This window comes from Passer domesticus, chromosome 2, assembly GCF_036417665.1.
Source record: "Passer domesticus isolate bPasDom1 chromosome 2, bPasDom1.hap1, whole genome shotgun sequence".
NCBI classification, from domain to species: domain Eukaryota; kingdom Metazoa; phylum Chordata; class Aves; order Passeriformes; family Passeridae; genus Passer; species Passer domesticus.
The window spans coordinates 105,931,994-105,952,200 of NC_087475.1; the positions used below are offsets into that span (position 1 = coordinate 105,931,994).

General features: G+C 39.7%; 1 protein-coding gene across 9 annotated transcripts in view; it reads right to left on the minus strand.

The window, feature by feature from the left end:
• Positions 1-20,207, minus strand: part of POLQ (DNA polymerase theta) — a 60,456-nt gene that overhangs the window by 39,674 nt on the left and 575 nt on the right. For 7 of the 9 annotated variants that reach the window (XR_010356781.1, XM_064410290.1, XM_064410293.1 and 4 more), the window contains exons 2-9: positions 16,790-16,972; positions 15,925-16,055; positions 14,406-14,562; positions 10,394-10,502; positions 7,544-7,763; positions 5,530-5,674; positions 5,286-5,432; positions 3,396-3,608 (exon numbers count right to left, since the gene is read on the minus strand). Coding sequence is in view for 8 of the 9 variants with exons in the window: in XM_064410290.1 (XP_064266360.1) it covers positions 3,396-3,608; positions 5,286-5,432; positions 5,530-5,674; positions 7,544-7,763; positions 10,394-10,502; positions 14,406-14,562; positions 15,925-16,055; positions 16,790-16,972 (1,305 nt within the window). In the remaining variant the exon portion in view is untranslated. Of the gene's footprint in view, positions 1-3,395; positions 3,609-5,285; positions 5,433-5,529; positions 5,675-7,543; positions 7,764-10,393; positions 10,503-14,405; positions 14,563-15,924; positions 16,056-16,789; positions 16,973-18,412; positions 18,525-18,660; positions 18,824-20,207 lie in introns of those variants that run through there. The other 2 variants (XM_064410291.1, XM_064410292.1) reach the window with 2 other exon arrangements.

Below are 20,207 nucleotides of genomic sequence, written 5' to 3' on the forward strand. Positions count from 1 at the left end.
GTAAGAATAATGCATAAAAGCTGCACAGTATTTTGACTGTTTGTATAAAGTCAATCAGCTTTCACTCCAGAAATAACTAATTCAGAAATTCAAAATGACTGATCTAAGTAACTATACATTCTCTGAACTTTCACATAGGCATTTATATACACATAGATGTAAGTATCCTGCATGCTTTCCACTGAAGTACATCTCAATATATCCTACCTTAAAATTCTCTGTCAGATATTGTTCAGTTAATCTCTAACTACTGAAACTCTGTGGGAGACAAAAAACATCCCACGAAAGAAAAATGAAAATAATGGGTAAATTCCTTCAATGAGATCAGAGTACTGAGGCAAGGGGGTTAGAAATTAAAAGGTGATTGATTAAGGATAGCTGTTTAATCATGTATATTGTTTAACATTTGCTGTGCTTGCAAAGACAGGATGCTTGTGAGGATGGGATGAGAGAATGCAAGGATATTTTGATAAGGAACTGCTTCCCAAAGCAGGAGGGAAAGAATGCCAGATTTGCAAGGCTGTTGAGATAAGAAAGACTTTTTTGGGGGTCCGAGAAGCCTAGACCTGCTTTGTGGTTTGAACTGCAACCAAGAGACCATGGAGCAGGCGCAAGGAGACAAGGTGAGAAGTCCTCCCCTGAGGAAGACATTGGAAAGCTCGTTTGCTTCCTCCCGTGCGACCACCAGATGACCACCAGAGCACTGCGCAAGCACAGAAGGACCAATAAGCTAATCATAACAGCAAGCAGGGCTGGGCAGGGCTGGGAAATGAATATGCATGGTGAATTGCAAAACTTGATGCACATGTAACCTTTCAGGGAATAAAGAGAGGGTTCAGTTCTTCAGAAAGCCTGCGTGTCTTTGGAGGAGTTATCCCCCACGCACCTCAGCGCTGAAGAAATACACACCTACTTTACAACTGTTACCAGCTGTGGAGTTTTTCCACGTATCAGTACGGCTTAACCATGGAAAACACAGTGGTCACATAAAGGATATTTTTTTCCACAAAGCTGTTAGGGAGAAACTGGATCACTGAAGACCTTAGCTAGTTGCAAGCTTTGCCACCTGGCACAGGATAAATGGATTATGGGTAGGACACATTTGCCTTTGACTAAGAGGAGAACACTAGTTTTGGATTAGCTGTACATTAAATAACATGACAGATTTATGATAAGTTGTTAAGATTTAAACGCAGGTAGTCTGGACACAAGGTAATTTTGGTAGTGGGTATCTTAGTATGATCCTAGGAATGTTAACTTAGGATAAAACTGTAGCTGTGGAAATGCTACAGTAATTAGCAAATCCAAACGTAATGAAAACACAACTGCACTTAAATTTAATGAACAGAATAAATAAATGCAGTGTAGGCGAGTAACGAAATACAGCTTAAACATAATTACATATATTAACTACAGAATGAAATGATGTTCAGAGGATGTGTCTTCTATTTTTTTAATCCTGCCAGGTGAAAATGTTGGTATCAGTTGATCATGTACTTTTGACAGAACTGGGGAGTAGGTAAGATAAACTGCCTGTAAAGCACTGTTTTGTGAAAGAAAAGCTTATTTTATTTTAGCAATAAAGAACGTCTATTCATTTTGTATTTGGGTTCTGATGTGACCTGAAATTTCCTCTGAAGACTTCCATTTGACTCTTTCAGAGTGATGTATCTAAAAGAAAATCTAACAGAAGTTGGACCCACTTAGTTCTATATTATCTGACAGTTTTACAAGACTTGGGGGATATTCTTTCCCAAGATGCCACTGATAATTCAAAGCTAATAATTGCAATCTAGTAAAAAATAAATTAAAAAAAAAGGAACTGAGCTGTTCCAATATCCATTATTGAACATTTCAGATACTAGGAGGTCCAGGTTAGCATCAGACTAGACAAACACCAGAAGATTCTGGATATCGAGGCAAAAAAAACCCTTTCAAACCAACAAAGGAACAAAGGCCCTACTAAATTCTAGGTTTTGTTGAGCTTTACCTATTTCTCCTTGGGAAAATGGTAAGTTTTGATGAATGCAAAAAGAAACACATTTCACTCTCCAAAATTGTATTTTTAAGTTTTCATCAAACAAGAAAAATAAATTTAAAAACCAAAATGTAAGACAATCCAAAAACTACAATGTTGGGAAAGGAGGAGGAATTCAACCCAACAGCATTTGTCTTTTGTCTGTCAGCTAAATTTCATATCCACATAAGGCACTTTTTCCAGCTGAAGTTGCTGTCCTCCAGTCTCCCTACTCTATGACAGAGTAGCAGCTGGCAACACAGCTTTATGTTCTCATCCAAAAGACTCTGTGAAGTGGAAAAAAAATGGTACATTCATGAAGCTCATCAGCATAAAGTCAACTGCTTACACATCAGAACTGTCACATCAGAACTGTCAAAAAGGGTACTAATTATTGTAACTTGAAGGAGAAAAAGAAGAAACTTCAAGGAATAATGTAATTTTACACCTGCCTGCTACAGTCAAATGAGAAAGTCTGGAAAATTTCAAAATCCAGCCTGCAGCTGCCCTTTCCTTGAACGCACAGGGAGAGCTCGCAGAGATATAGGTCGCAAAATGCTCTGTTGCTATGCTACTCAGGCAAAAATAGAAAGCTAAATGTAAGAACAGTCTGCTTACACAGGGCTCCAGCAAGCACCAATCAAACAATCAGGAGGGCAAATCCCACTTCCCGCATCTGTTGAACTTCTTCTTTTCTGCTGTGTTTATACTTGCATAATGTGGCTTTTTGCAATCATCCACAAAGATAAATTTCCATTGCAAATTAAAATAACAGGCAGCATTTTTTTGTTGAATATCAATCAGTGCCACTGTATGCAAGAAGGTGCCATATTATCTGTGAACTACTGTTCGTATTTCCCTGTCTCTGTCTCATTACTACTTTCAAGATCCATAAAATTGATGGTTAAGTTTAATAAATCTAAATCATAATTTCAGACAACAGAAGCTTGTCAATTAGGGTTGTAGACTTTATATGTGTTTCTTGTATTTTAGGCCCACCCAATGAGAGTTTACTGCAAATTTTCTCACTGCAACTCTAAACACTAGTCAACTGACCATGGATCACAGAATTAAGGCAAATGAACAACACAGCCTTAGAAGCTAACAAGAATTCAAAGGTAAAAATAGCCTGTTCCTCAAGTAACTGACATATAAATACCAAAGTCAGTCTCAGGCAGTGAAAACAACCCCCTGGGAATTACAACTTTTACTCCATTAATACCAAACAAATTAATACCAAACAAATTCATCTTGATTAACCTAATCATACAGCATACCAAAGGAATTCATCATGATTAGTCCCTAATTGTGAAGTCCTGCCCTGGATTTAATCAGGTTAACACCGCTCCGACAGAATGTCAATAACGACTCTGCTTACCCTCTGTGTCTACCCCTTTCCTGCCAGCCCTTCCAGCCATCTGCTTGTAGGTGAGGATGTCCAGCAGCCTGCCACCGAAGGTGGGGGTGCGGATGATGACGCGGCGCGCGGGCAGGTTCACTCCCGACGACAGCGTGGAGGTGGCGGCCAGGACTCGGATCAGGCCCTGCCGAAAGGCTCCCTCAATGATGTCCCGCTCGTCGAAAGTCAGACCTGGGGAGACGTGGCTTTTAGTGACCCTTGTGATGGTGAGACTGAATGTAAGAGCTGAAAATGTTGCTGTCCAGCAAGGGAAGAACAGACTTAATGAACATTCACCAGTCAGTGCTAGGAACCAGGCTTGCAACACTACCTTATTTAACTTCTGACCGGTAAGTGAAGCGAAATTTCACCCTTAAGTTTTTATTCTTCAACTGACAGTGGCATACTAGCTTTTCTAAGGTGCTTGTACACCTTGTGGCAAGATTAACTACTCACTGCATATTTACAAGCACTATAAGTAAATACATAAAGAAATAAAATAAAAAATGAGAAAACAATAGGGAACTAGGTTTTACTCATCTACCATCCTGACCCTGGACTCCTTCTTCATTATTTCCATTACAGGTCTACTATGTATCTTTCTACATTACCTTCAGGGCTTCAGGCCAATTTTATAAGAAATACAGATTCTATAAGCATTTGGAATTATTCCTCCTACATAATCAATGCCATAGCTACTGTTTTTTCTCCCAGTCACTCTTTTCTCTCAGTGAATCAACAGGTGACATGCTTTATTACCTACCTACGTAAGAAATAAAAAATCCAAGCAGAAGTGTTCACAACACATGCTCCTTTCATTTTTATTTTTATTGTTATACTGCCTCTATTTACTCATTTATTTCAATATTAAGCTGAGGAAAATTGCTCTGAAATACTCTGGCAGCTTTAGGAACAACTTGAAAATGCAGGAGCTGCAAATCAGTTAAGTTTTCAGTCATTTCACAAAGAAAGGACCAGGCAAGTTGTATTCCAGAAGTTGCTGTTATCCAACTGTCCTGGTTTAGAGCAAATTTGGGAGAAAACTTCCAAAGGGGGCCCCTCCAGAAAGCAAACCCACACAGCCCCTCTACCCAACCCATTTGGGAAGGATTCCTCAAAAGAAGTGGAAAGAACCTGTTTATTTAACAGGCAAGTACCCCCCAGCACACAAAAGGAACAATACCAGATGACAACACTCTGTCACCGATCCAATAAAGATGACAAATTCAGAAAATCTTTCCTGGGAGTGGTTGCTCTGTTATCGGTCCCTCCGGTGCTGGGGATGGCTGCTGCAGATTACAAAGTGCAAACTCTCGGTGTTTCCCAGGTCCCAGTCTGGAGCAGGTTCGAGTGGTTCCAAGCAAAGGGAAAGAAAGACAGTCCAGGGCAAAATTTGGACTGCCTAGTTAAACTAACTAACAAGCAAAAGCAAAAGCAAAAGCAAAAGCAAAAGCAAAAGCAAAAGCAAAAGCAAAAGCAGTGCTATGTACTGCCCCATCTCTGTGCCCCACCGACTGTGCAGGAGTGAGCAGGCTGATAACAAAACAAAACCTCACTTTTCAGAGTCAGTCTTGAAGGCACAGAACATAATATCCAGCATAAACAGACTGGGGATACAAGCATCATAACATCACCCTAGGACACCAACACAACACAGAAAAGATGTAGCAAAACAATTTGTGAATTAAAGTCTTCAGCCACAAAAAAATAATTTCAAATTTGCCTGTAACTGTGGGATTCTTAAAGCTTATTTAATCATAAGCTACAAAATTATTAAAAAAGCAACTGGTAAATTGCTGATACCTGCAGTAAAAAGCACCCATATGACTTAACCATTACTGAATTCAAGACCAAGATATTCAGGAATACCTGCATGATGAAATGCCACTCCCCATGGCAAAGTGCGCTGGAGCACAGAGTCCAGGCCGGAAATTGAACGCTTTAACTGATCCAGGACCTCATCAATCCCTTCTCTGTTCACAAAAACTGGGGTAAGGGATGAATTTTTTGCAGAACCTTGAGAAAGAAAATATTTTTATAGTTCCTACTAAAAATAATTTTCATTAAAGGCACTGTGTATACCGTAGTCTTCTATTAAGTACTTTTCTCTTACTCTCAGTTTGCTGCAAACCATAGAACTCCCTGGCAATGATGTCTGCCAGATTCTCACACCAGTTCTTGGATGGACAGAAGAGCAGGACTGAATGGCCACCACAAACAGTCTCATAACACAGGCTCACAATATGGTCTTCGTCTCCCTGAATTGAGATAAAATATTTTCAGTGCACTCTCAGATTGGATGAGGTCTGTAAATGCTGTCCTTCTGTATCCCAGTAGGAATCTTCTACTTCCAGTCAGAAAGAGAAGCAAACATAGAACATGGATGACTGTTCTTAGTTTCTGTCTTGCTTTATGAAGCCCAAGCACTAATATGACCACACTGTTGAGGGCAGTTCTAGACCTACCCATGAATACAATGTTTTTTCACCTTGCTTTCAGAAATCTTTTTCTGAATGAAGGTCACACAGTGCACAAATAAATCACTGCAACCTCCACATCCTGGGTAACAGCAGTGGGGAAGAGCCCTGAAGGAAAACCCCTCTACTTAAACTAGGGAACATTTGTTAACTTGGATGTCTGAACTAAAAGCCTGACATGTAGCAGCCTAAGCATCCTCAGTAAGAAGCACTCAGCAAGCACTGCTGACCAAAGACTGCAGGTGTTCTGAGCACAGTGAAAGCTTTTAGGGATACTTATACAGAAGTTCATGCAGAAACCTGCTGTTTACAGCTTGCTTTTTTGGTTTTAAGATCTTAAGAGAATCCCTGCAATTGATCTGTTATGCTTGGCTATGCCAGATTCTCTTGTAGCGAGCAGGCCAAAGGAGGAAGAGAAAAATGTAGGCGTACAGCAAGAAATAAAAAGAACTAAAATGCAGATGAAGACAGTGGAGCAATGGCAGGAACTTCTCGACAAGGAATCAGCCAAATTCAGCTGAAATTGTAAAGTCATCAAGTTTCCTTTTATTGGTCCAGTGTGATGTACAGAAGTCTGAAAGTACAGTAGTAGATTTTAAGCCCAAGATCCCCAAGTCTTATAAAATAAGCCAACTCCTTTAAACTGTTGAGTCATAAGCAGAGTTGAGTTCTTTCTCTCGCTTAATTTAGTAACTATCCAAAGCAACTGTCTCAAAAATATCCAAATGCAGCATCACCTTCTCAATATGACCACATAAAAACTAACTTCCAAATGCTCTAGTGGAAAAACATTCCCTTTAGTTTCCAGGATACTTTTTCTCTGCTGTGCTACCATGCTACTGACAAGAGAATGTCTGCTCACAGCAAGAATGGAGTGCAAAACTTTCTAAAATATTGCTGTCACTCCACCCATATAGCTCAACTACTACACTAGTATTATACAAAGCAGTTCAAATAACCAGAGAGAGAATTTACCCTTCAAAGACTCCACAGGAAAGGACCTACAAGTAGAGAGCTCAAATTCCCCACTTGAACCCATTTGGTTCTTTGAAATCATTATAGTATGTTATCCCTAACTTTCTATATCCTTTTCAAGCGTGCAAAAGGACTAACTACTAAAAACAGATTCAGAAGAATTGGAATGGACATCTGCCTTCCAATCAGTGTCAAAAGTAGATCATTTAGCAGTTTAACATAAGCAGGTTCAATACCAGATTTTAATACAAATACTTTCTCCCAATTATGAGTGTAAATTCCTTGGCCTAAGCAGGAAATACTTACCTGCATTTATGAAAGGGAAGTAGGTTTCCAGACACAAGGTAAGAGTGGTGGGTAAAGGGAGACTCAAACTCTTTATACCTGTCAAGTACTCAGAAACAACATAACTGCAAAGTCAACTTTGTCTTCAAGTCAGATTCAAAAATCTTCAATACCTTCATGAGTTTGTATTTTGGGGTTTTTTTTGTTTAAGTCAGGAGAAGACAAAAATACCAATTTTATTCTCAGTTTGAGCATGAATCTATGAAGCAAACAACAAAGTTGTGAATGTCATCTATTTAAAAATAAATTAAAAACATACCAGGAGCTGTCTTTTTAACTTTAGCACTACCAAAGGCATTATCCCAAAGCCATTGCTCAGAGTTTTTTTACCTTCAGTTGCAGCTTGGGCTGGAATTCTCGCACTAAATTCATGGAGGAGTCATATATGTTGCTGCCAATTTTCACCCACTCCTTGAGGGGCACAGGGCGGAAATCTGTACAGTAGAGCTCTGCATCTAACCATGAGGCCAGGAGCCCCAGGTTAGGGAGGGTAGCACTCATGCCTACTATCTGTATCCCACCAAAACCAGGACTGGTGTTCTTTCTGTGTCTGGAAGTGGTTAAAAGAAAATGAAAGTTAGTGACAACACAGGCTACTGTTCTCGAAAATGGAATTCAGAAAAAACTGTTCAATCTAATTCCTTCCAGCCTCTCAAGTGCAAAGCTAATTTTTCAACTTCTTGACAAAGAAAGAAGCTATACTCTACTCTTAAAAAAACAGGTCAGGTTATGCACTGATAACAAGATAATTCAGCTTTTAATTAATTTGAACCTAAACCTTTACCTTTTTTAGGTAGCCAACAGGTATATATTGACTGCATATTTGGAGAGACTGAAAACAAAGATCAACTACTTCCTTGCCACTAACAAAAACATGGAAATAAAGGAATGGCTCAATCTCCACTGCAATTTTTCTAAGCTTAAATACCTTAATTAAAACACTTCTATTTCTTTCCATTTCAGGACAAATAATATTAGACCAATATCTTCCTAGATCTGGGAACCAAAGCCCTAAGAACAGCAAAGAAGCAAGTAGCTTCTGTTCCTAAAATGCTGAACAGCAGCTTTCAATAAAGACAGTGAGAAGTAATGGACTCCTAACAAACCTGACAATACAAACTGTTATTTTAGATACCCAAATTTAGATTCTAATTCAGGCTTTTACATCCACACAATAGGTTTTTTATGCTTCTAAGCTTGTGTTTGAAAAGTACTCATTTGCATTGCACTGAGCCACAAATCAAGACTCTAAAAAATAAAAAGGTCTGACAAATCACTGTGAGCTCAGAAATAACCTGAATCTTCTCAGAAGACCCTGGTAATCCTGGTAAAGGCAAGACAGAGAAAACAAGATTACCCAGAAGCTGTAGTATTAAAAGGCCAGTCACTGATGAGACAGAAATAAGGACGTTGAGGAGAGGCAGACTCTCTGTTATCCAAGCTCTTTAATCATTTGCTGGTACAGCTTCACCATCAAGGTTACAGATTTTTGTCCCTACAGGAACTTTAGACCTTTTTCTCCCTAAGGCAACTATTGACCTCCAAGGATTAAAAAAGTTCTAGCTCTACAGCACATTATGTGACTAAGGAGGAAAAAAATCTGCTGCAGAATTTTGCCTGAGTCTGGAAAAGCCTCGTGGAGAAGCATGGACGCCCACACAGGCAATGGCCATCTGAGAACATTTTCCTGCTGTGAAGACACAGCTTGCACTTCAGTGGGACAGGCACTGATCATTCTGATAACTGGCCTGACTGGACAGTGTTTAAAGACTTTGTATAAGCTCATTAAATAACAGAGAGAAAAAAAAACAAAACACAGACTTAGAAGGACATTTGAGAGAAAATGTGGTCTTCAGCTCCAGGAATCCAGTGGATTCCAAAATAAAATTAGCAGCCACTTCCTTCACATCAGGAAGTGGTACAGAGTACCCCTGTCACCTTGATCCTGACAGAGAGATAGAGAATCTGGGCCTTAGCATGCTGCATGGTGAAGGCTGAAACACTGTGTCTTCCCAGGAACATTCCTTGATGCACCTGTACTTTTTCTCTCTGGCAAATTTTCTCCTTCCTGCTTCCTCAATGCAAGGGAGTAGAGCAGAGGGTGAGCCTGCACCTGGGCTGCAGCTACCTGATCAACCAAGGGAAAAGGAGTGGCAAAGTCACTCACACTGCTCCAAAGTGTACTGGCTTCCAGGATTTCTATGGAGAATATGAGAAGTCAGATGTGATTAGACCAAGAACACTGCTGGCTCCTCAAAATCACGATGGGCAATACTGGGTGAAATGTCCAGTGGAGAGACAGTGCAGAAATGGCAGCTCCCCCAGAACTAAACAGATGCTTTGTGCTTAGCCCAGCACTGGTACAACTCACAAGACAAGAAGCAGCAGAGAAAACTGACAAAATCTGACTTTCTGTGCTAAAGAAATAGTCGACTTTGACTCTTCTCTCAGCACCACCAATAAAGATTAAGAAGGTTATACCACCTCCTCCATTTCCTTTTTTCTGTGTTTGGGCACTATGGAGCAGCTGGACACTTTGGTGCTGAGGATCTAGATACTGAATTCTTAAAAGCTTCTAGAGGTCTTCTCAAACATCTTATCTATCCCCCAGAGTCAAATCAATTCTGCTAAAGGCAAGAAAGCATGCAACCACTAGGCTATCACATGCTATAAGCAAAAGCAGAGCTCACCCTGAGCAGTGCTAACTAAGCAGACTGCTGACATATCCTCTAAGCCTTCTGATCAATTCACCATGCACAAGCTAACAGCCTGCCCACTCTTCCATCACACCAGAGCATTCCAGCAGGATAATTACACCACTCCATGAAGCACTGAAAAATTAGGCAGGGCAAATCTGCTAGCAAAACTGTTTTTAAAAAATCCAAAGTTATAAAAAAAGAATAGGCTAAAGAAGTAAATTAAAGCTTCAGCCTTACTTCTTTTCCTGAGAGGATAAATCCCATGGTAGCACACAAATTGACAACCATGTGGAAAAGAGGGTTTAACTACAATGGCAGGCTCCTGAAAAGTGCTATGATGAGATCTTAATAAACAAAATAGTCTAGGTCATCGCTCTCATAAAAACCTTGGAGCTAACCCAAGTTTCCATTCACACAGAGAACAAATATTTGGAGTCATCAATTATTTAGCATTAAAAGACAAACATCTCAGTCTACTCACCTTTTTGCTACCTTCTCTGTAACATATCTCACTTTGGTCAGGAGGAGTTCCAGCAGATATCCTCGATGAGAGTCTCCCAGCATGTGCAACTCATCCACAACCACCACTCCTAATAAAGAAAAGCACTCAGGTCATACCTGACGAACCTCCAAACTAAGAGCAAATAGCCTCAATCTTTTCCCATTCCACATGAACTGAAATTTAAACTCACAAATCCATCTATGCTTACCAACACCACAATAGCTTCCTTCTGCCACTGAGAGACAAATCATGACAGATGTCATGACATTTCATACCTACCACAACCACACATACACACACACAATCAACTTTTAAAAAATAAAAATAAATAGGTCGAGTTGTTAGTCTAGATACCACATAAAACAGTATTGCAGCATCTATACTGTAACCTCCTTTCAAATAAAAACCCTCAGGCTTCAGAGTATCTGGAAAGGAAAATTCCAGCATCCAAATGAGCTAGTAAAAATTTTTGTTGACATCACTGTCTTAGTTAAAAACATCATTTTTTACTAATGCAGTTGTGTCAGAAAAAATCCAAGAGCAGATGTAATTACACTGGCAGAGTCTGCTCCCTATTAAATTGCTCTTCGTTATCCAAACCTGAACGAGCTCTAGTATTTAACTTTGGCTTTCTAATGAAAAAGAATCCTTATGTGACAACTTTGTTGCCCTCCTACCTCCTGCAAACGACATTTTAATCTATTAACCACCTCCATCAAATTTTTAAGGTGTGTAGAAATATCTAAAAGACTAAAAAGCCTTCTGAATATCAGCAGCTGGAGACAACAGACCAGACTAGAGTGTTCCCTGAGGAGAAAACACAGAGCCAGTACTGCTCAGGCACCCAGAGCACCTCCTGCACACATCCCAGCAGCAGTATGTACCCTTTCTGGCCAGCTAACAGGGTCCCAGGGATATGGAGTAGGATAAAGGAAGGTTAAACAAAAAAAGCAGGGCACAGAGGGCACCACACTTCATTAGCTCTGCTGCTGTGGAATTTTTTTTCCTCCCTGGTGCAGCTATGTAATATCTTTCTGGTACAGCTAAAATAGCAGGAGCTTAAGGGCAAATGTGACCTTACATTATCTGTCTCAATGCTATTTTTCCTTCTTTTTTTTTCTCTCCTTCCTACATATGTTCCTTCTCTCTCCGTCTGTTTTCTCCCTCCTCTCTTTCAAGCCACTTAAGTTAGAAAAGAGTGCTGCACTGCTTCATCAGCCTCTTTTACAAACTCCCACCCATCCAGCTCCTCTATCTTCCTGTACTTCCTCTATTCTGTGTTTGCTTGTAAATAATGGCAATTCATTGGTCACCAAATACATATTTGTTCAGCTACCAGAAAAAGCTTCTTCCTGCTTCCCCATGCAACAATCTGCCTGAATTCTTCCAGAGATCAAACAGGACAGTTTAATCAGATACCTACCAAAATAAAATCCATGCAAGTCACTTCAAACCTTCATCATACCACATAAGTATTGAAAATTAGGCTAGACTCAGTCTGCTATTTCTGTCTGCAAATTAGGTGTATCCCTAGAAGACAGCTGAAAAAAACCTATTAAAAACTACCTGAAAGCTACCAGACATGTTTACTGTAGAATATCTAGGTTGTTTTAATTCCCCATCCTGTTTAAAACTAAAAACTTCTGAATGAAAAGCAGGAAGGACTTGATTTTTAAATATAATTCAACTAGTAACATTTTAATTTCAAGTTTAAATTAAGAAACAAATATCACAACAGCACATTACTAATCCATCCCCAGCTGACACACTGAGAACAGCAGATTCTTCTCCAATCATTTTCCTAAAAATTTCTTTAGCATCAGTATCAAGAGGCTGAACAAGAGGAATACCATCTCCTGTGTACCTGGATGTTCTAAACTGACATGTTATATAATAATAAGTAACACAACATTGCTTTTAACTGCTTCATACAGCAAAGAGAGCTCTGGCAGGCAGAGGATTTGAGCTTCTCTCAACGATTTCCAAAGGCAACGTGAGCTATCAGCATGGGGTTGACATCAACGAAAGGAACAGCTCAAACTTGAGATGGAATCCAGCCAGGATTGCAGTCATCTCCCAATAACTCATCTCAAAAGATAAAACACCCTTGTTACAAACTGGTCTAAATTTAGAATTAATTAGAAGACAAGGTACAATCTTGCAGTTTCAGACAAGCTTCCTTTGGGGGACAGCTAAACTGGCATTTTCAGTTCATACCCATATTTTACAGCTTTTATGAAAATTTACCTCCAAACAGAAAACTTGTCCATTTCCTATATAACAATGACTTTTTAAAATCAAATTTCATTTTAAGATTAATGACAGAGAAGCATATAAAGAAAAAAATAAGCATTTTGTCCTTATTTCTGTTACATGGTCATATTGGGGCATAAGGGAAATGGAGGTTTGCAGCAGAGGTATTTTCAAATGGTGAAAGAAAAACATGGTGCTTTAAGGAAGAATTAGTATTGAGAACACATCTTCAAACTAAAATCTTGTAGTCACTTGGCTGCTTATATTTAAATGACTCTTCTCAAGTACATTAATCTTTGAAAGTGCAACAACATGTAGGGATGAAATGGAGGTTCCAACCAGAGGAATTTGGTGTATCTCTATATTCTGAAAGATGATATAATTAAACAATACATTTTTATATTCTGAGTATGCTTCCAAGGCACACAAGCCAAGAAAAAGTTGCTTATCCCGACCCCACTGTCTGCCTTGTGGTGACAGTACAACTTGTACAGTGTGGTGACATAGGATCACACTAACCCTAGTTTAAACAAGCAAAAAAACCTTAAACAAAGTAGCCATATATTGAAATAAACAACAGGTTTTCTTCCAAGTGAAGGGATGAAGATATACATTCAAGAATCCAGCTGGACTGCAGGAGCCTTCATTTGAATGAGTTTAAAATGCTGCACAACAGTCACCCACTCATCTTCCAGCCCACTGGCAGTCTCTAAAGCATTCATGGTGATTCAGCCCCTATAGATCCAGGTGTGAATGTGTTATCCCATGATCTCAAGCTCTGGAAAAAAACTACAAGGATTTATTTCCCATTTTCTCTCTAAAAAGCTCTTCTGGTACACAATGCAGCAGAATATTATGATACCAGCTGCACACAGAACAGCAGTTTCAAAGGTGGAGGTCTCAGAGCAGTTCGACTCTCATCTATTTTTATATTCTTAAAATAGCACCCAGCTATGTTACAGGACAGAGTGAAGATGGGAAGGATTACTGTATAAAACATAACTGGGTATAGCTTTCTGGAGCAGAGAAAAAGAGAGAATAACAAACTTTTGATTGGATTAGGAAAGCACATCTCTCTCAAGTGTACTTGGAAACATTGGGCTCCTTCAGCTTTTATCTTATTCCCAGTATTTAATGAATACTTTCATTATCTAGTGGCCATCAGGGCCACAGTGACCCAGAAGCCAATGTTACAAGGACAGAGGGTTTTTGAGCAAACAAGACAGAAATGAATGGCACAGCCCTCCCAGTCAAAATGCCTACCCAGAGGAGCACTATGTATTCATTCTGCTTATCTGGATCCAGATGAGCACAGAATGCAATTCCTTCCCTTCCTCAAGCTAAACAAAGATAGATCTTAGATTCTACAATCTCTGTCTAAAACAAACAAATATAACACATTCCTGAGCTCAAACATATCTCAGAACTTTAATTCAGTTTTATTAATTAGAGAACAGTTCCCAGCAATGGGAATTTTTGTTAGATGCAGCTTGTCATCCATTTGAGACAAACTAAAGCCTTCAGCTTGTACCTACTCATCCCAGCTGCTGAGCTACATGGAACAGTGCTGCCTGTCCTCCTAAATCCAAATAAGAGGTTCTCTGGAAGAAGAAAATTGCTGTATGTTCCTATATGGTATGTGTGTCACATACAGAACTCAGAAAATTTGAAGTGTCCCATGATTTCACATGTACTCAGAATATGCAAACCCCACAATGGTTAAGCTGTAGCATTTTACCCAATGAATCCATTTTGTTTTCTTCTATGAGCCTATTGATTAGTCCATTGGCTTTCTCAATAGTGCAGACAGCAACATCCAGAGCAGAGAAACGTCCAGCAGGAGCCATGCTTCCCATGTAGCCTTCAACTCTCACATCCACCTCCTGGAACAGGGCCTGTTTTCCAAGGATAAAGAACATCATGCCAAGGTTACAACTCTGAACTTCTGGCCAATGCCTGCTGGAATCACATAAAAGCCTGCACTCTACAGATGTAGATTTCTACTAGAAATCTACAATTTCTAGTACTTTTAATGCTAACTAATCAGATTAAAGCCATATATCAGCCAGTTAGTGACACTTCTTTTCCCCACTGTCATTTTTTATTTCCAAAGCAGAAGCCACAGAGTACACATTGCAAGACAGTGTACATAACTGAGTAAAAGATGAGGAACCCTGCTATGTATAAGAAGATCTAATATCAAAAATGTTAGGGAACACACAGTGCAACAGTTTATAATATCAGTAAAAAAGGCTTATGTAAAAAGACACCTTCCTCTTGAGAAATCCTGGGCAAAAGCCAAAATGGAACTCCAGACACAGTGATGACACATCTCACACTGAAAGCCAAGAAACAGTAACTTCTTCTCTTTGACATATCCCACATAGCATTAACAAATGATAAAAATATTTGCACCTCACAGGTAGGTCACCCTTTGATTTCAAGTATGAGCAGCTATGGCCAAACCTGTTGCCAGGAGTAGCAGAGCAGAGCACTGATAGTCCTCCAGTTTTACAAGATTAAAGCAAAAACGTGTCTCCATTATCAAGCACTTCAAAGCTTTTGCACTTAGTTTGTAGGATTTCCTAGCAATTTGTAAAGTTAAGATACCATCTCAGTTAATGAACAAGCAAACTGTCTTAACTGCTAGAAACTATAACAAAAATGCCTGCTGGGTTTGGATTTGGTTTTAGTCATTGTCACTACCTAATAGCAACAATGTTTGATATTGAAGTCTTTCAATAAAACATATTTATGTCTTGAAGAGTGTTCCCACTGTCATTTTTTTTAAATAGCTGGGGCAACAAAACCATATTCTGGCAGAAAAAAAAAAAATAGCAAATTCAAATGCACAAAATTGTGGTGGAATGCACCAAGGAAAGTTAAAATATACTTTTACCCTTAGGACAGCATTTACACCTTCCCTTTGTACTTTTCCTAACATGATCTTTCATTAGAAATTTCATTTAAATTGTATATATTATCAACTCAGTGAATAAATGCAAGTAACTATGTTTTAAAAGTCAAAGCTGAAATAAAATGTTTCAATTGAGCCCGTAAATTTTTTCTAAGTTTACCTTTTTGGCTAAAAGTTTCATTTTTTTTTATCTCCACCTTAGAGCAAATTTTAAATTATCTACAACTTCTTTTTGAAAAAACTCAGCATTTTTTTTCCCCAAAATCCATGCTTTTGCATTTCTCTTTAAAAAATATGACCCAATTTACCCATAAATTCACCCTCCTTGAATGCTACTTACCTGCAGGTAACATTTCTTCTCCTTGGCCACAGAGACAAAGGGAAGGATGAGAAGAGCTTTCTTACGAGTCTCCAGGACCCGCTTCAAAATAAGCAACTCTGCAACCAGAGTCTTTCCAGCACTGGTGGGAGCTTGAAAAATAAAAAGGGGGGCAGGTTAACTAATTTTTAAAGTTTAAAAAATAAATTCAAAGAACAAGCATTACAAATCCAGCATAGAAAGCAGTTACTGGAGAACTTGGGGTGGGACCCTTCAGTTGATGTCTCTCACCCACAACGACATTTGCAGTCACCCCTATAAAGAGTCAAGAAGACTAAAATCAGATGCCTCTCTTCCAAGTTCTTCATCCTCTCAGCGCTGCTCTAGAACCTTTTTCCCACGAAGGGTAGACAACCAACTGTCATTTCCTACAGATTTCTAGTCCACCAGTCCTCCTTCTCCTTTTGCGTTAGTTCCCCTTCTGCACACACACCCCACACACAATATGTGATGAAAAACAATAAATGGACTGAGAAAAACTAATAGCAAATAACATTCTCAGAAGTATGTATATCTTCAATTGTTGTTATCATTCAGCTCCTAGTTGACAGTCTGTAATAAAAAAGAGTCACCATCATCTGACTCCTAATTATCAACTTCTAAAGGAACTTCAACAGAGAAAATGGGGCAAAAAGTCTCTCTTCACATCTGGAAAGGAGATCATCAAGTCAAGTTTGAGGTACAGAAATGGGACAGATCTTAAGATGTCTCCAGAAGAAGGTCTTGACCTTTCTACCATCAGATCCAAATGTCTCAGCACCAGTAAGTCCTGGTAAATGGCAGTGGAAAAGTTAGGGGGGACTGGTTTTGTCAGACGTTTGCACACCTGAGTAAACGAGGTTCTTCCCTTCCAGAACTTGTCCAAGCATCAGGCATTCTGCTTGCCATTCAAACATCTGCACTACTCCCAGACTGTGGTATTTCTCCAGAACTGCTTTGGGAAGACCCCAGCTTGCAAGGAGCAACTTGTTTGCTTGGTCTTCAGGAACATTTAGCTGCTGATATTGCCCTTTGAAAAGAGAAAATAAAAATAAAATTTAAAAAGTCAAGTATCGTCTTTGTATCTGAGGTCACTTAGGTTATACACCCAAATATCAAACTTCTCTACAAACTCCTGTATTACAAGAACAGGCAATTAATTATCTGCCCTATAGTTTTCAATATTTTGTGTGGATGGTTCACCATTTTTCTTATCTTCTGACATCTTTTTTTCAATTTTTTCTCCTGTAAGATTTTCCACATTCAATGAATTCCTTCACCAAACTCTTGCCCTGGTATTTGCTTTTGAGACAGAGCAGACATTATTACCAAATACATAGTCAAAGAGAGCTTCAGCACTGATTAATGTAACAGCATTGCAATGTATTTGCCATCTTGTCCTCACCCACACCATTTCCCTTTTAAGAAGTTACTGCTACTGAAATTTCATTAATTCTCACTGATTACAGAATTGCCCAGTGTTTTTTGTTTTACAGATGAATGAAAACCACAAGCTAAAGCAAACAAGCAGCTCAAGCTTGTACTCTGTACAGTGTGTCATATTTCAGTTTATTAACACTGATAGTATCTTCATAACACTGCCAGTTCCTCTAGCTTAATTAAGTTCCTTGCTGATTATTTCTTGTCTTAGTAACCCTAAACAACTTTGTGCTGACTACAGGCACTGCCTCCTCCCTCTCCTTCTCCTCTGTTTTTCCAAGTGGTTAAGAAAAATCAAGCTTTTTGTCCCATTCAGGTTTCTGATCCACAGGAATGCCTTCCCAATCACCCATAAATATATAGTTCCTGTAAAAGCATTTTGTCAAAGACCTTGACAAATTGAGATGAAAACTAAGTAATTGTGTGTACTGCCTCTACTGCACCCGTTCTTCTACTGGTGCATTCAAAAAATTCTAAAAGAAATTTCCCCCATTGTTGACAGCACAAGGGCAGGCTAGATGAATAATACCAGCCTGCATAAGCAGCCAGCATTTCTTCTCTCATCACACTAAAAATTTCAACTGCTGCCCTGAGGTTAACCCCAATCTAGGCTGTCACTGCTGCATGATCAGTTTCTACACAGTTTTGCTTCACTTTGTGTAATCAAAGTACCATAAAATACTAAACAAAAATTTATGCACCATTGGGTGCATAAACAGAAATATGCTACAAAACAGGGCAGACTTCCCAAGGGGAATTCAGAAAAGACCAGAATTGTCTATCCTAAACTGTGACTGTGGTGAATTAACCCTGGCTGGACACCAGGTGCTACCCAAAGTCATTCCTCTCCTCAACAGAACAGGAGAGACAAAATACCGTGAAAGGTTCATGAGTGTAGAAAAGGACAGGAAAAGACCACCCACCAATTACCATCACAGGCAAAACACTTGACTTGGGGAGAATTAATTTATTACTAATCAAATCAGAGTAGGATAATGAGAAATAAAGCAAAATCTTAAAAACACCTTACCCCCTACTCCTCCCTTCTTTTCAGGCTCAACTGTACTCCCAATTTTCTCTACTTCCTTCTCCCCAACAGCACAAGGGGAGAGGGACTGGAAGTTCATCAACACATTGTCTCTGCCGATTCTTCCTCCTCAAAGAGGAGCTCCTCACACTCCTCCCCTGCTCCAGTGTGGGGTCCTTCTTACAGGAGACAGTCTCCATGAACTTCTCCAGTTCATGTCCCCCATGGGGTCACAAGTCCTGCCAGCAAACCTGCTCCAGCATGGGCTCCTCTCTCCACAGGTCCTGCCAGGAGTCTGCTCCAATGCGGGCTTCCCACAGGGCCACAGCCTCCTTCAGGCAACCACTCACTCCAGCATGGCGTTCTCCAGGAGCTGCAGGTGGATCTCTGCTCCACCATGGGCCTCCATGGGCTACAGCTGGATGACAGCATGCCTCACCATGGTCTTCACCACAGGCTGCAGGCAAATCTGCTCCAGCACCTGAAGGACCTCCTCCCACTCCTCCTCCCACTTCTTGGTGTCTGCAGGCTGCTTCCACCACATATTCTCACTCCTCCAGCTGCAGGTGCCACTGCACAGGCTTTTTCCTCCCTTCTTAAATACATTGTCCCAGAGGAGCTACTGCCATTGCTGGTGGCCTTGGCCAGTGGCAGGTCCCTCCTGCATCTGGCTGCACTGGCTCTGTCCAACATAGTGGAAACTTCTGGTGGCTTCTCACAGAAGCCACCAGAAGCTTATAGCCCCCCTGTTGCCATGCAAATCAACTACAGTGACTAATATGGCAAGAATTAAGATTCAGAAACATAAAAACCCCTATGTGATGGGACCTCAAGCTTTTTCACTAGTGTTCAAACCAACAATTTTATGTAAAAGATGGAATGACTAAAGGATCAAGTGATTCAGCTGTTTGAAGAATATCTTTAGAACTGAAGATGCGTTTGGAAACTTGTGGCTTAGAGATCTATATACAGAAGTAATCCTGTAAAACTAACTTTTTTTTTTTTTATTCACTAAAACAATGCTATGAAACAGTCAAAATTAGGAAGATACAAATTGTTGGCTAAAAGCATTAGGTATTAGATTTCTCAGAAGGAAAACCATTCCAGAGGGTGGGACCAGTTAAACACAGGAGTGCTGCTTACTGAATTGTCTTTGGGGAGCTGACTGTGGAAATGTGTACATTTCCCTGCTCCATTCCATTTGCAGAAATTGACAAAATTGTATCTTGCAGAGCGTAATCACATCAGATAAGATGTGACAGAATCACATCAGAGAAGATGTGACATGACTGGAGAAGAGATCAAGAGATGTAAATGCTTTAAAAAGCTACAGAAAAATCACAAAAGAGATGAAACTGCAAGATGCTTTGTAAATATCTTGATTTAAGATGTTGTATACAATCTCAATCCTGTATATGTCTTGATTTCTCTCTTGATTCAAGGGCACAATAAGCTGGTAAAATCTGTGTATGGCATCTAGAAGCATCACTTTAAGTGGCTGTCTGGCAGCAGGAGCTCTTGATATGACACCTTGCCACAAGATGTTTATACAAAATCTTGTATATTGCACACAGAAATATACTGTGTATACTTCTGTATTGTGTATGTATTCTTTGATCAATTTCTCAACGTAGGTAAACAAACCTTGGCTGGTATACCAAGGAGGACGGACGATACCGATCGTTGTATTATGGCAGCACCTAGAGGCCAAGCCAAGAATGAGGCCCAGCGTTACACGACACACAGACCGCCTCCATGCACAGAATACACATTTCCTTATTTCCTTCCTCGACTACAC